This window comes from Euleptes europaea, chromosome 17 (genome assembly GCF_029931775.1).
Source record: "Euleptes europaea isolate rEulEur1 chromosome 17, rEulEur1.hap1, whole genome shotgun sequence".
Taxonomy (NCBI): domain Eukaryota; kingdom Metazoa; phylum Chordata; class Lepidosauria; order Squamata; family Sphaerodactylidae; genus Euleptes; species Euleptes europaea.
The window spans coordinates 17,201,732-17,215,572 of NC_079328.1; the positions used below are offsets into that span (position 1 = coordinate 17,201,732).

At 41.1% G+C, this 13,841-nt stretch overlaps 1 protein-coding gene across 1 annotated transcript in view; it reads right to left on the bottom strand.

The window, feature by feature from the left end:
* Positions 1-13,447, bottom strand: part of SMC1B (structural maintenance of chromosomes 1B) — a 40,469-nt gene extending 27,022 nt beyond the window's left edge. The window contains exons 1-7 of the mRNA XM_056862588.1: positions 13,339-13,447; positions 11,210-11,398; positions 10,335-10,447; positions 9,040-9,243; positions 5,015-5,253; positions 1,534-1,792; positions 55-195 (exon numbers count right to left, since the gene is read on the bottom strand). Of these exons, the coding sequence (XP_056718566.1) occupies positions 55-195; positions 1,534-1,792; positions 5,015-5,253; positions 9,040-9,243; positions 10,335-10,447; positions 11,210-11,398; positions 13,339-13,447 (1,254 nt within the window). The remainder of the gene's footprint in view (positions 1-54; positions 196-1,533; positions 1,793-5,014; positions 5,254-9,039; positions 9,244-10,334; positions 10,448-11,209; positions 11,399-13,338) is intronic.
* Between the last annotated feature and the right edge of the window lie 394 nt (positions 13,448-13,841).

Consider the following 13,841-nt stretch of genomic DNA (forward strand, 5'->3'; position numbering starts at 1 on the left):
ATAGTAGTTTTAGAAGAATCAAATGCCACTTCAAAATATTTAGTTCACAAGTACCTCAATTTCTTTCTGTCTTCGCTTATCAAATGATATCTTTTCTTCATCTGCCCTTTGTTCCCACTGCAATTTTTCTTGCTGTTGAATCAACATTGCTACTCTTTTTCTCACTAATTCTTTCAGCTCCTTATATTTATTTAGCTGGGCATAAAAGTATATAAGTCATTATAAAACCGCTTCAGTGCAGTGACCATAACATAATACGTCATAACAATATGTCAGCAGATAAAACAACATAAAACATAACCACATACAGAACAAAACAGACAGAGTATACCCACAAAAGATATTAACCAGCTAAAATTCAAAATCTGGGCAAAGAAATGTTTTGGCCTGGAGACTAAATGACAACTGAATAGGCGCCAGGTGAGCCTGCAGGAGGAAGGTATTCCAAAATGGGGTGTCACCAGTGAAAGAGCTCTGTCTCCAGTTACTGAATGCCTGAATTCCACGGGCGGATGCACAGAGCAAGGCTTGAGACAAAGTTCTGGTGAGATGTGGATATTTTAATCAATGAGAACTAAAGAAATTGTGTTCATTTTTGGTATAAAAGATAGTATGTCCGGATTTAATGGTGAAGAATAATGATCTCACCAAATGGATAATGAGCCATGAGCCCTTATTTCCTTATTTGGAAAGACTTCCACTTGGAGAACTCCTTACAAACACGCTTCTTCTCCATCTCAAACTTTCCCAATCCCTCCCTCCTCAGACAATTCTGAGGCTCACTTCAAACATATGACTCCCTCCAGCTCCATGAAAATAAGATTTTTGTTCCTACTATTTCTGATTCTTGTAACAAGCACTGCCTTCATCATTCCAAGTCAAACTCAGCTTTAGTAATGCCTGTGTACCCCGGATCTCAACTCACTCATACCTTCCAATCTTGCTCCACATGCTCTGCCCTTTGGCCTTTTCTTGGATTTATTTCCTGAAACTCTACCCGGATTCCCACTTAACAACCATGTCAAGAAACCCCTCCACGAACTCATAATCTTCAAGATGGTGTAAGTCAGAGATATGCCTGGATCTTTGAACCCCAAAGCGCTATCAGCCACCCCAAGCGATATCCTAACACAGAAAACAATATGTAATATCTCCCTATATCCCCCTTTTCCTCCCTCTTTAATAGTTTTTTCTGTAAGATGCACAGTGTGGATAAATATACAATGTGACTACTGAAACCGGGAACAAGTATCTGTGCGGTCTTTAGCCCTGACCAAAATCTGCACATTTGTACCTTGGTTTCTCTCAAACAATTAGAGTATGATATTTAAGTCCTGGTTTGGACATATTAGCCATGGGTTGGCAGCTCCTGCTAGGACAGGAAGCAAGTGATGACAGAGGAGAGATTTCTCTCATACACCTATTTTGTGGGAATGAGTCCAGTTCAGAAATCATGCTCATTCCCACCAGACACATGTCTAACTGACACACGTATAGAACACACCAGGGAACAAAGTTCGTCTCAATACTCACCTGACTTTCTTCCAGCAGAACATCTTCCACCCGCTGCAGGGTCTCCTCTTCAACCTTTCTTTCAAATGCTCTCCATGCTTTATCAATATCTATCAGCTCTCCCTCCAGTTCTTTTTTGTTTTCTTCTTGCTTACCCTGTTGTTTCATATGCTTTTTTAAGACTTCCTTATCCATGTCTACTTTTTTAATTTGGTGAGAGGTTCTCTCTTTTGCTTTTATATACTGAGATTTCCTTTGATTCAGCAAAACTTCCATAGATCTAAGAAGATATTTGTCAACTGTCAGAAACATTGTCTCATGAGAACTCATGAAATGATTTTGGAAAGGCTCCACTAACTACAACTAACTGCATACAAACAAGGATAAAAGAACATGAAAGATACTGCAGACTTGGCCAACCTGAGAAATCAGCAGTGGCTGAACATGGACTGACACAAACAGGACATAGGGTCTTATTCCAAGACACTGAAAGACTGGACAATTCTACCAACTATTTTGTCAGATTGCACAGAGAAGCCATTGAAATTCATAAACATCAGCATAACTTTAACAGGAAAGAGGAGAGTTTAAGAATGAATAAGGCTTGGCTTCCTGTTCTGAAAAACTCCAGACTAACAAAGACAACATTCAACAATAGCCATGCAGATTAGCTTTGGATTACACACATTAACAGATCACTTCAGGATACAATGGTTCCATATTAACATACCATACCCTCATTAGCACATTATCTTGATACTTACAGGACAATGATTAGCACATTACTTTTGCAGGACAATACTCAGCTCAAACCCAACCCCTTTCTGACTATATATTACTCTTCCTACACCCTTGACACTGAGAGACACTGTCCTTCAGTGTTACTACTCTGAAGATGCCTGCCACAGTTGCTGGCGAAACGTCAGGAAAGAAAATTCCAAGACCACGGTTACACAGCCCGGATAACCTACAAGAACCAATAAGCTCCACTAACTGTTTTTTTCGCCAGGACCAAAAAACGTCAAGCAAAAATAACTGCAATATGAAGCCACTTCTCTAGAAATGATTCTACAATTCATGGAATATCCTCCCCAAAGTAGCATTATGAGGAGATGAAATCCACTGTTTTAGATATAGCCATTGATTCTTCTTATTCTCATTTAGGAGGGGGATTTCTGTTTCACTTCTCTTTGATGAGAAATCAATGCGCCCTTTGATAACTTGAGCCCTTGCATTGTTTTATGTTACACACCACAGGATGGTGCTCTAGCAGGAGGATAGGAAGATTTGGGAAGACACTGCCTGCCTCTGAGTATCTACAGAGTAGAATTCTGAAATTCTGCACTCTAAGAACCTTCAGGAGATCCCTAAGAACAGGGGTCCACAATCTTTTTGATCCTCTTGGCACCTTTGGAATTCTGACCCAGGATGATGGGCGCAAACACAAAATGGCTGCCGCAGGAGGTGGAACTAACCACAAAATGTAAGGGAGTGAAGTTTAATAGGCTTTGTTTTTAAATGAACATATTGCTTTAAAATGCTTTCTTGCGTACACACAGTTTATCTTCAGTCACACAACGAAGTTCCTTGTGCTGTAGTAGCAGCTGCTGCCAAAAGCATTTCCCCCCCAATCTGCCCAGCTAAACAGATCTCCATCAGCTAGTCAGAACCCCTGCTGGGCAAAAGCCCCTTCTGGCCCCACCCACTTTCAAAAACCTTTGGCGGGCACCATGGCACCCACAGGCACCACTTAGGGGACCCCTGCCAAAAAAACAAGAGGAAGACTTAGGGCAAGAGCTCCTCTTAAGGAGCAATTTATATTATGGATGGGAGAGAGATTTTGTGCCTCTGGAACTAATGACAGTTAACAGAGTTGAAACCTAGCTTTTTAAGGTGCTTTGTCACAGACCTTCCACCAGGCTCAACTGCAGGAATCCAAGCTTGTCTTTAACTTCTTGCTGACTAATCAGCAACATGTTTGCACCTACACCTGTAGTACACAACATACAACCCATGGGCTACCTGCAGTTCTTCAGGCGTATGCCCAGTGGCCCATGACCTTGGAATCCATCACCTGTCCCCTGGGGGGGGGGGATCAGAATGCCACTGTAGACAGGTACAACATTCTAAAACCCACACAGGAAACTGTGTTCCTGCTAAGTGCAGAACAAAGGGTTTGGGGGTGGGTGGGAAGGTGCTTGTATTTGCAACCCCAGGGATGAAAGAGAAACATTTCGCCATTACATCCCAGTGACAGGAGATGAGGATCCCCATCCCTGAACAGAGTAGCCACTATGGGAGCCTGCCACTTTAAAGAGCCCCCACCTGCCTTATAGCTGATTGACAACCTCAGGGTGGGCTCAGAAGTTGGGTCCTGGAGACACCAGCAAGTATGAAAGCTCCCTGCCTCTTGAAGTGTGTGTGTGTGGGATCCCTTCCTTGCAAGAAGCAAGGGATTGCAAGAGGACATGTACAATTTGTATTGTTACCTTTAAAGGAGGGCTCAGAAGGAGGAATCAGGTGTCTCCAACCACCTTCCCCTCTCAGGCTATGTTGGCGGCACCTCAGAGTGCTTTCTGTTAGTTAAGGACTAACAGACTTAACTGAAGAATGTGACTAAGGCTGTTACCGCACTAGGTATTCCCAGCGATGTATCAAGAGTTTGGAAATGTTATAAAAAAACATCGCTTTAAAAGGGTTTTTGGATACTACGGCTAAAAAATTATTGGAAGATGTCTTCACACCTAAAGGGGCCAAACAAAGTGCGAACAATATTTTTTATAACAATTCCAAACTCTTAATACATCGGTGGGAATACCTAGTGCAGTAACAGCCTTCGTGATCTAAAGCCCATTTCAGATGCAAAATCGCTGCACTATCTCGGATACTTTAAGAGTTTTGCATAAAAATGTCTCTAGCACTTTATGTTTTAAGTCCCACTGTTTTCCCGCCTCAATGTATATACATGCATGCAGACGGAGGTCTGAGTTCATGAATCCGATGAAGTAGCCTCTAGCCCGATAAAAGCTTATGCTGCAATGCATCTGTGAGCCACACCGTCAATATTTTAGGTATCTAAAACATGGCAAGTCACTCATGGAGCTCTTAGTGAAGCCATGACACATCCCTCAGAACAGAAGCACATTTCCCTTAACTACCTGACATTTCAAGAAACACAGAAAGGGGGATTGTACCAGGAAAATGACATGAACAGAAGGATCTAGAAGGCAAAGAAAAAAGTGTCAACCTGCAGAGCCAACATGATTAAAACTGGGATGTTCCTTCCCCAATTATGGAGATAAAGACTGCTCATTTGCTTGGTGCTACCCATGAAGCAAGCAGGAATAAGGCAGCCTGGATTCCCTGCTCCACTGACAAGAAAACAAAACCTTCCCACAGTACCACCACTCATCCTCTACAGTGTTATGTGTACCTGTTCTAACACAGATCAGGTGCAACCAGAGAAGGGCATTTAACCAACTAGGTGAAATTATGAACTTACTTAATTTCCTTTTCAGTATGCTGCTGGTCTCTATTTAGCATTCCAAGCACCTTTTTCTTGGCTTTTACTGTATCTTCAGCATTAGCGATAGCTATTTTCTTAGTATCAACATTTCTGACTTTTGCATCCAATTTATCCTGGAAAAAGCTGGTTTTTTGTTCATTCTGATATAGCTGGAAAAGCTGCAGTTGACCCTTGCAATCCCTTAGTTCTTCAAAAAGCATCTGGTAACGCTCTGCCTGCAAACACCAAATGAGTAGCAGTTAAAGGAGATGGTTCCTTTATCCTGGTTCTTTTCTCGTGTTTGCTGTTAATATTCATCCTTGAGAATGCTAAGACCACCAAGAAAATCTAAAGCTGGAAGCCTCAGGTTTAAACCAGGGAAAGCGAAGGATATTTACTGCAACTCCATTCTAAGAATTTCAACGCATATAATTAAATAGAGAGATTATACCCTCTTACCCAGCACAATTCTTAGCAAAACATTGCACAATAACATACTGTTGCCATCACCACACACTGCAATGGGCATCATACTTTACACCTACACATACAGATATACAAGTCTGCACTGAGCTCATAAACAGCTGCTTCAATGAAAAACATCTGAGGCTTATCGCACCAACAATTTACAGCATATTATCATCGTGCTCGGTGTGTTTTGGATGCGTATTCTTCATTTCCGATCGCACCGTGCCTGTTAAGACTGCTCCCAAGACGGTTTATCGTCATATTGCAAGGAGGAGCATGGGGGAACACTGCATCATGTCTACGTTGCTCATGCTTCCCCGCCTCCCCTCCCCTTTTTTTTCACGCATGCACACTATCATTGATCCGAAGGAGCACTGTACTTCATTAAGAATTGCCTCATTTGCACGGCAGGGAAACCCTAATTACAACCTATGCAGGCATTTCCCCAAAAAACAAACCAAAATGAGCCGTTCCTTGCGCAGTGCTAATCACAGAGCTGCCGTCTTTTCGGGCGTTGGCCCAACAATCTTGCATTTTTTCGTTGGGATGAGCACATTAAAAAATATTTTTTGAGAGCAGGGAGGCACGCTCAACCATGGCAGTGGGAGAAAGGGAGGAACAGGCGGGGAGAAACTTTGTGCCAGCAGGAGAGCCCTGACTTGTGTGTGTGTGTGCGCTCTTTCTATCCCTCAGTCTCTCTCCCTTCCTCCTCCTGCTGTTTCCCCCTCCCCCATCTGCTGCTCGCAGCAATTTCGCTACTTTTCCACGAACCATTTACAAAATCCACTTCAAGGACATTCCATATAAGGGAAATGTTTGATTGGGACCCTGCACAAATAAAAATGGTTGAACTAATGTTCCAACGTTCCCGTGTTCCTTTGTAAGACCACAAGCACTTGGGGGGGGGGATTAAGTAACAATAATGATTGGTGGATGCAAACGGGAGGGGAGGGGGAAGGTGGGATGGGAGGAGAAAGGCTTTTCATTGGGTGTTGCAAAATGAGGGGAGGAGAACTGAATAGCGTATGTAACTGAATGCACCCCTTGGATTGCTGGTTTTGAAACGACATAACGAAATACATCATGGTATAGGCGTTTTGGGGAAAAACAGATGTCTGGCGCTTTCAAAGCATTTCTAAGCCGAAATGGGAGGTCTGAGGTGCGATCTAACCTGGATAACATGTTTTTTTAAACGTAGTATAAACTGAGTACATTAGGCCCCTCTAAGAGTCAGAACACTTCAGATCTCCTGGACTTATTAAAAAGCCTTTCACTGATAAGCAGGATGTTCAATTTTTTTTGCTTCTATCATTTAAAAAAATTACCTAAGGGATAGAAGATTTAAACATTTTGCCCCTGCAATTTTGGAAATTGAAATTACTTCACCTCATGCTGCCATTAGAGATATAAAATTTCCAGACATTCTGAAGCCATGGAGGTACCCCCCAGGTTTATTTTGAAGGGGGGGGAGACATATTGAGGGAAAATGAACACTATGCCATACTTACTTTCCTGTCAAACCTAAATTCTTTTACTGATGTAACAACACAAAATGCATCATTTACAACTTAGTTAGCAAATAAAACTGTACTAAATGGCATATTTATGGAATTTAAAAGTATAAATGCCTCAATTTTCCATAAATTGTAAGTTAATGCAATACTAGAGAAAAAGTTGCAAACTGCTGTCTCCTGTGCTAGCATAGCACAAGGATCTTAATTTTTTTTTCATCTGAGAACCAAACTACATGTTACAGTGGCCATGGATTCAACCCATGGTCACCAATGCCATTTTACAAAATTTGACCATTTGACCAAAATGCTGTGAGGGCCCAATCCTGATCAGGTCCACAGCACAAGGGGGCCAGGCAATCTTGCCCCCCCCCCCACCTGTTCCAGTGGTGAAACAGCCTGTTTTGGTACTTGAAAAGAAGCTGGTCACCCACGCCCCCACCAGCCCAATCCTGATCAGGCACTCACAGCATTTTTAAATGGTCATATTCTATTGTAAAATGGTGTTGGAGGCCATGGATTCAACCCATGGACACCATGAAGTGCAGTTTGGCTCAAAGAGGAAGGAAAAAATAAAAGTTGGAAGTAGAAAACAAATTCTGTAATAATCAAAAGCTGCTGGAGGAAGGCAGACGAGAAGGAATTGTTGCTGCTATGTGAGCTGTGCAGGTAATGGCAAGGCAGGCAGATGAGTAGCTGCCAATACTGCCCCCACCCCTACTGTGTGAGCAAAGAAGGGTGGGCAAGGCAGGCGTGGAAGGAGCCACTACCGTTACCATATGAGCTGTGAAGAGGGACAATGGAGGCAGGTGGAGGGGAAAGGAGACACTGCTGTGTGAGATGCAAAGGCAGCAGCAATGGAAACAGGAGCTGGCAAATGGGCAGGCTGGCCAGAATGCAGGTGAAGTGGTAGGGAGGGCAACAGAGACTAAGAAGAAGAGGCAGGGATGGGGGGAAGCAACAGGAACAGTGGATGAGGGGACAAAAAGGAAGGGCGAGTGTCTTGGGAGACAGGACAAATGAGACAAGCCAAAGGGGGGCAAAATGGATGGGATTCTTCCCCAGCAAGTCTCATTGGTCCACTCTTGTCATTATGCTGTAGATATTAAAATTTTCGTACTGTACACATTGAGTAAAAGCTTATCTTTCATTTCTATCATTCCAAACCCCTCCCAAAAAAGTTATTTTTGTGTTTCCCAAAATTTCTCAATTTTTCCACTGGAAAAATTGAGCAAGTACTTAGACATTTCATGATGCACATTTGGAATGAATGACCTGCTTTTTAAGAACAGTTTTTTCTCACCCAAAAAGAAATATTTCACAGCAGCTTATTTTCAGTGCTTCTTCAAATTTCCCAGTTTTTCTGTTGGACAAGGTCATTGGAAAAGAAAGGTTTTTGTTCCAAATTTTTTTAAGCCTTCATATATCTAGCTGTTATAGACCTTTAAAAGGCTAATAATAGCATGAACTAGGACAACATGGGTTTCTGTGTCCTTTGTCATGTATAGTTCAACCCTGAGAGCCAAACAAGATATTACAGCAGCCATGGGTTTAACTCATGCCTCCTGAAGCCATTTCAGAGAATAATTTGGCCATTTAATAAGCATTTTTGGTACCTGAGAAGCCATGTGGGGGTGGGGATTGCCTGGTTGCTCTGCTGGCCCAATCAGGCCCTCGCGGCATTTTTTAAATTACCAAATTCTTCTCTAAAATGGCTGCACCACAGGTCACTGTAATGTCTAGTTTGGCCCTGAATTACTGCTTCACAATATAGAGATAATCAAAATAAAGGAGGAGAATCAGAACTATACTGCAATTGGACTATCTTGGAAGAACACCACTGGTGTTTATGCTTATGAGCAACGTCAGCACAATGGGAAATTCAGAAAATCTTGATCCAAAATCATGGCTTTCCTTTGAAAACAAGAAAAATATATGCATATTACACATCTCACATCAACTAAAAAGCAAACGTGCATGTTAAACCCCATATGCAATTATATTTGTAAACGTTAAATGATCTGTTCTATTCTTTTGAATTACCTCATCCTTCTCTAACTTCGCACGTTTGCGCTCAGCTGCCACATTCTTCTTCTTACTGTAACTGAACTGAGCGTCTTCTTCTGCTTTTTGCATAACCTTTTTCTTTTCTGCATATTCAGTAGCAAGCTCTCCTGAATTACTAATTTGTTCAAAAAGCTGAGTTCTTTCCTTGGGTTTCTTCATTGCAATTGATTCAACTTCACCCTATTGAAACCAACTGAAACTTAATCCAGAGAAAATGTAAATTCTGCTGTGGAAGGAGGGGGTGTAAAACCAGTCCAAGATTAAGTTTACAACGTATTCTAGACAGGGCTGCATTCCCATTAAGGGACAAGGTTCACACATTGGTAGTACACCTGGACTTATCCCTAGAGCTTGTCATGTTGTGGGAGTGGGGGTCCAGAGGTGCATTTTGGCCAGCCTAGGCTTTTGCCAGTGGAAACCATTCCTGGAAGGAGCTGATGCATCCACATTAACATAGCCTGATAACATACAGAATTTATTACTGTGGGCTACCTTTAAATAGTGTCACCAAACTTCAACTGATCCAAAATACAGTTGCAAAGGTTCTTACTACAACACACCATGGGGGTCCCGTAACACTACTGCTACACCAACTACATTGGTTGCCAGTCTATTTGTAGGCCTAATTCAAAATGTTGTTACTGACCTTTAGAAGCACAAATGACTTAGGACTGGGATATGTGAAAGGATACCTCTACCCATATAAGCCTTCCATCGTTACAGAATGACAGATCTTTTTAAAGTTGTGGTCCCCAGACTGTGAAATTCCCTGCCCCAGAAAGCTTGTCACGGCCACCTGCTCTTGCCCTTCCAGAGACTTATCAAAACCATCTTTTTTCATGGGCATTTATTTTTATTCATTTATTTATGCCTTGCTTTTCTCCCAATGGGGACCCAAAGCAGCTAACTACATTGCTCTCCTCTCCTCCGATATATGTAGACAATAACCCTATGTGGCCAGGTTAGACTGAGAAAGTGTGACTGGCCCAAGGTAAGCTTCTATAGTAGAATGGGGATTTGAAGCTGGGTTTCCCAGGTCCTAATCCAACACTCTTGACATTTACACCACACCAAATCTCCATGTTTATACATTTTAACTCGATGCTGCTTTCTTCTGCTTTCATTTATACCGTTTCAATTAATACTGTTTTACACTGCTGACTGCTGATTTTATTGCTTCGATTGTGACCACACTCTGTAATCACTGCAGTGTTCATGGCATGATGCAAAACTAATTTTCTGAAACATTAAATAAAACATCCAACACTTACCTGAAAAACCAGGCAATTCCGTGCTCTTACAATTATGCCAATTTCTTTAAGTTCTTTTGTATATGCAGATCGACTGACAGGAGTGCCATTGAAAAGAAATTCGGAACCATTACCTAACATTAGAAAAAAACAGAATATATACATATAAACCACACTAACAGTTAAGTATATGACTCTCTCTCTCTCATAAGTAGCTGGAAAAAACTCCTGAAGAATCTTCCCAACTGCTCTGAGCAGACAGCGCTAATCAAATTAATTTGCAGGATAACTCCTGCAGTGGAAAGAAACACCATCCAGTTTTGGGTCAGAGAAAGCAAGCAAAATATAGCCACACACCAGGAACAAAGCAGAAGAAATACAACCAGAGGAAAAAGACACTTAAATTGCCTTGATACTATTTTAAGGGGGAGAATGATGCAGAGAAGAAGGGGTTTTTTGGAAAGGAAGGATTAACCACGAAAAGAGGAGCCTGTGGAAGAATTAACCACTCTGCAGGACACATTCCATAACCAATGGAGAATAAGGAGATTAATACCAATACCATTTAACCTGCCAAATGGTTGTGCTATTTGTTGCTCTTTTCTGTCATTGCATTTTCACAAGTCTTTAGATGCAGGCCTCTCATTATAGCTTTCTGACACAGCCCACAACCCTGAACAAGTTTCCTAGCTATTTTACTACATTTAGTGTAAAGCGATTCTTTTCCATTAATAACAAATGTTGCACTGTGTAAAATACTATTTCGTGCTATTTCATCACAAGACTATTGGCAGTGAATAATAGACACTGGAAGATATTAGACTATCAATTTAAAAAGTTCTGTTCTGTTTTCACAGAAGCCAAAAACAGATACACAATTGTTTAAGATTACTCACCTCGAATAATTCTTGAAAATGTTTTCTCTTCTCCATTTTCTTCACAATACACCATTCTTACACTTCCAGTTGAAGAAACTGGCTTTCCAATATGTGCCCCATGTAAAAGTTCCTTAATGTGTCTCACTCTTAAATTAGATGCTTTTTCGCCCATTACAAAACTAAGGGCATCCATTACATTTGACTTTCCTTCAATGGTAAAAAAACATTATTAAATTTGCACTTTTAAAATATGGGAAATTAGCTGACTAGCATCTAGATTTTGACTTTAGGTCTAACGGTAAGTTACAGGCTTCTTACACAACCACAGGCATTAGCTTTCCAACTGTAGAATGCACATAAGACTTTGGAAGAATGAAGTAATTCTAAGATTACATTACACTTCTATTGTTTTTAGGCTAACCCAGTTTGTGATTACTGTCCAGTAGAGAACCAGTTTGTGATTACTTTCCAGTAGAGAACCATCTCTTAAAAGAAATAAGCACATACATGATTTCAATCACATGCAAAGCAAAGCTTTAAAAACTCCTATGTAATTAGGATTATTTGAAAAATGCTAGTATGACAGTGGAATACATGCCAAAATCATGCACAATACTGGCTTCTTTATGAATCTCCTCCATGAGACAGATGCAAAACGTTATTGCATGTTGTGACAAATCCCTTCATCTAGCTGAAGTTTGATTCATATCATGCAAGGAAAAAACAATCAGGGCTCATGTTTTACCATACAGCCAGTGTATTTCCAACAATTGGCACAAAGTCCACTATGCACATTTTCTTTCTTCTGACTATACATGTCTAGAATAGGGTTGCAAGAGTTTTGCAGTGCACTGTGATGAATAAACACTCCTACACAGAATCTGACAGGTACTACATGCTTCGAAAAGCTCAAGGTTTGTTTTTAAAGCAGATTTTCTGATCTCTGGTTGCAGAAGTATTTAAAAAGATGACACTCAGTTCTGCAATCATGCCTAATGCATTCCCACAAAGTGCAGAACACTACACTAGTATAATTTTAATACTGGTGGACACATTCGTCAGTTAACTGGCACAAGTACATTTAATATTATAGACTTAAATACACACACACACACACACACACACATATATATACGAATATACATAGACACACTCATATACGTTTAATGAGTACTGAGCATTAGAAGCAACTATGGTGTAGTGGTTAGTGTTGGACAGGGACTTGTGAGATGAAGGTTAAATTCCCACTCAGCCAGGAAGCCCACTGAGTGACCCTGGATCCTAGAAGAACAGGATGAGTTTCCTCTGTAGAAATTCAAATCTTAGGATAAGATTTGATCGTTTTAAGGTAAAAATTGGGTAATCTTATTTCCAGAGAGGATCTTCAATGCTACAAAGTATATACGCCTAGCTGAAGTAATCTGGCCAGACAAGTCAGTTGTGTCTAGCAAACAAAACTAAAGATGACAAGAGATGACAGCACATCTATGTGAAGAAAAGAAGCCTGAATGAAAGGAAGAGGAACCTAAAGAAGCTGTGGAGCTTTCAAGAATTGCCCCAAAGAATGGTAAGATGGGAGATCCAGTTACGTATCTTTAAATATCTTTTTCTTTATTTCAAATAACTATAAGTTGGATCAACTATAAGCGGCATTGTTGGGGGGAGGGTTGTTCCCCCATAGCACTCTCTCCCCTGATGCAAATTCCCCTCTGACCAAAAGTTACTGTTAACTCCTAGGTGGGGCAGACCAGTATTTAATTTCAATTTTACCCCATCAAGGAGATTTGCGAGAGCAATGAGAGCTGGAGGTTTAAAAACCTCACAAATACAAAGGTGAGACAAATACAACCCTATGGGGCTGATTCAATGTCATGTTTTCTCAGAGGTTCCCAAACTTTTTGAGTCATGGAGCACTTTTCAGGAGATAAATTCATCACGAAGCACTAACTTTCACCTCTATACTAAACCGAATGAGAGTAATATTTTTCTTTCCAACCTCTTCATGGAGCACTAGGAGATGCTTCGCGGAGCATCAAGTTTGGGAACCTCTGCTCTAGGATATCAAAAAAGTGCAGATCCCCAAAGAGAATGAGATGCTATTAATGGTCTGAAAACTGTAATATTAAGGAACAGTTGTGACTAGTTACCTGAACCATTGGGACCAATGACACAAGTGAATTTCTTGAAAGGCCCAATGCACTGTTGGCCTCGCCATGATTTGAAATTCTCCACCATCAAGAGCTTTAAATATCCCATCTCTGGAAGCACAGAGAGAAAAGGGATTACATTATTAATTACATCTTGGTAGGGTGGGGAGAAAGCTTTGCAACACAAAACACGGGCAGTCTTCCATCCCACTATTAAACAGAAGACAGTATAAGGCTTATTAACGTAACATACCAAAGCCATAAGTGGCAAACAGTTTAACTCCCCAGCACTTCCCCCAAGTCACAATAATAATTTGAAAAATCTCTGCTGGGTCCACTGCGTTGTGGCCCACTGAAAAGCCCAAAAAGTATGCAGTGGAGGAAAATCACCTCCAACCAGCCTTACAACCAATTGCCATTGAGAGTACTGTTGCTCGCCTTGAGGCGGGTGCTAGAGATCTCCCAGATTTATAACTAATATCCAGACCATACAGGTCTGTTTC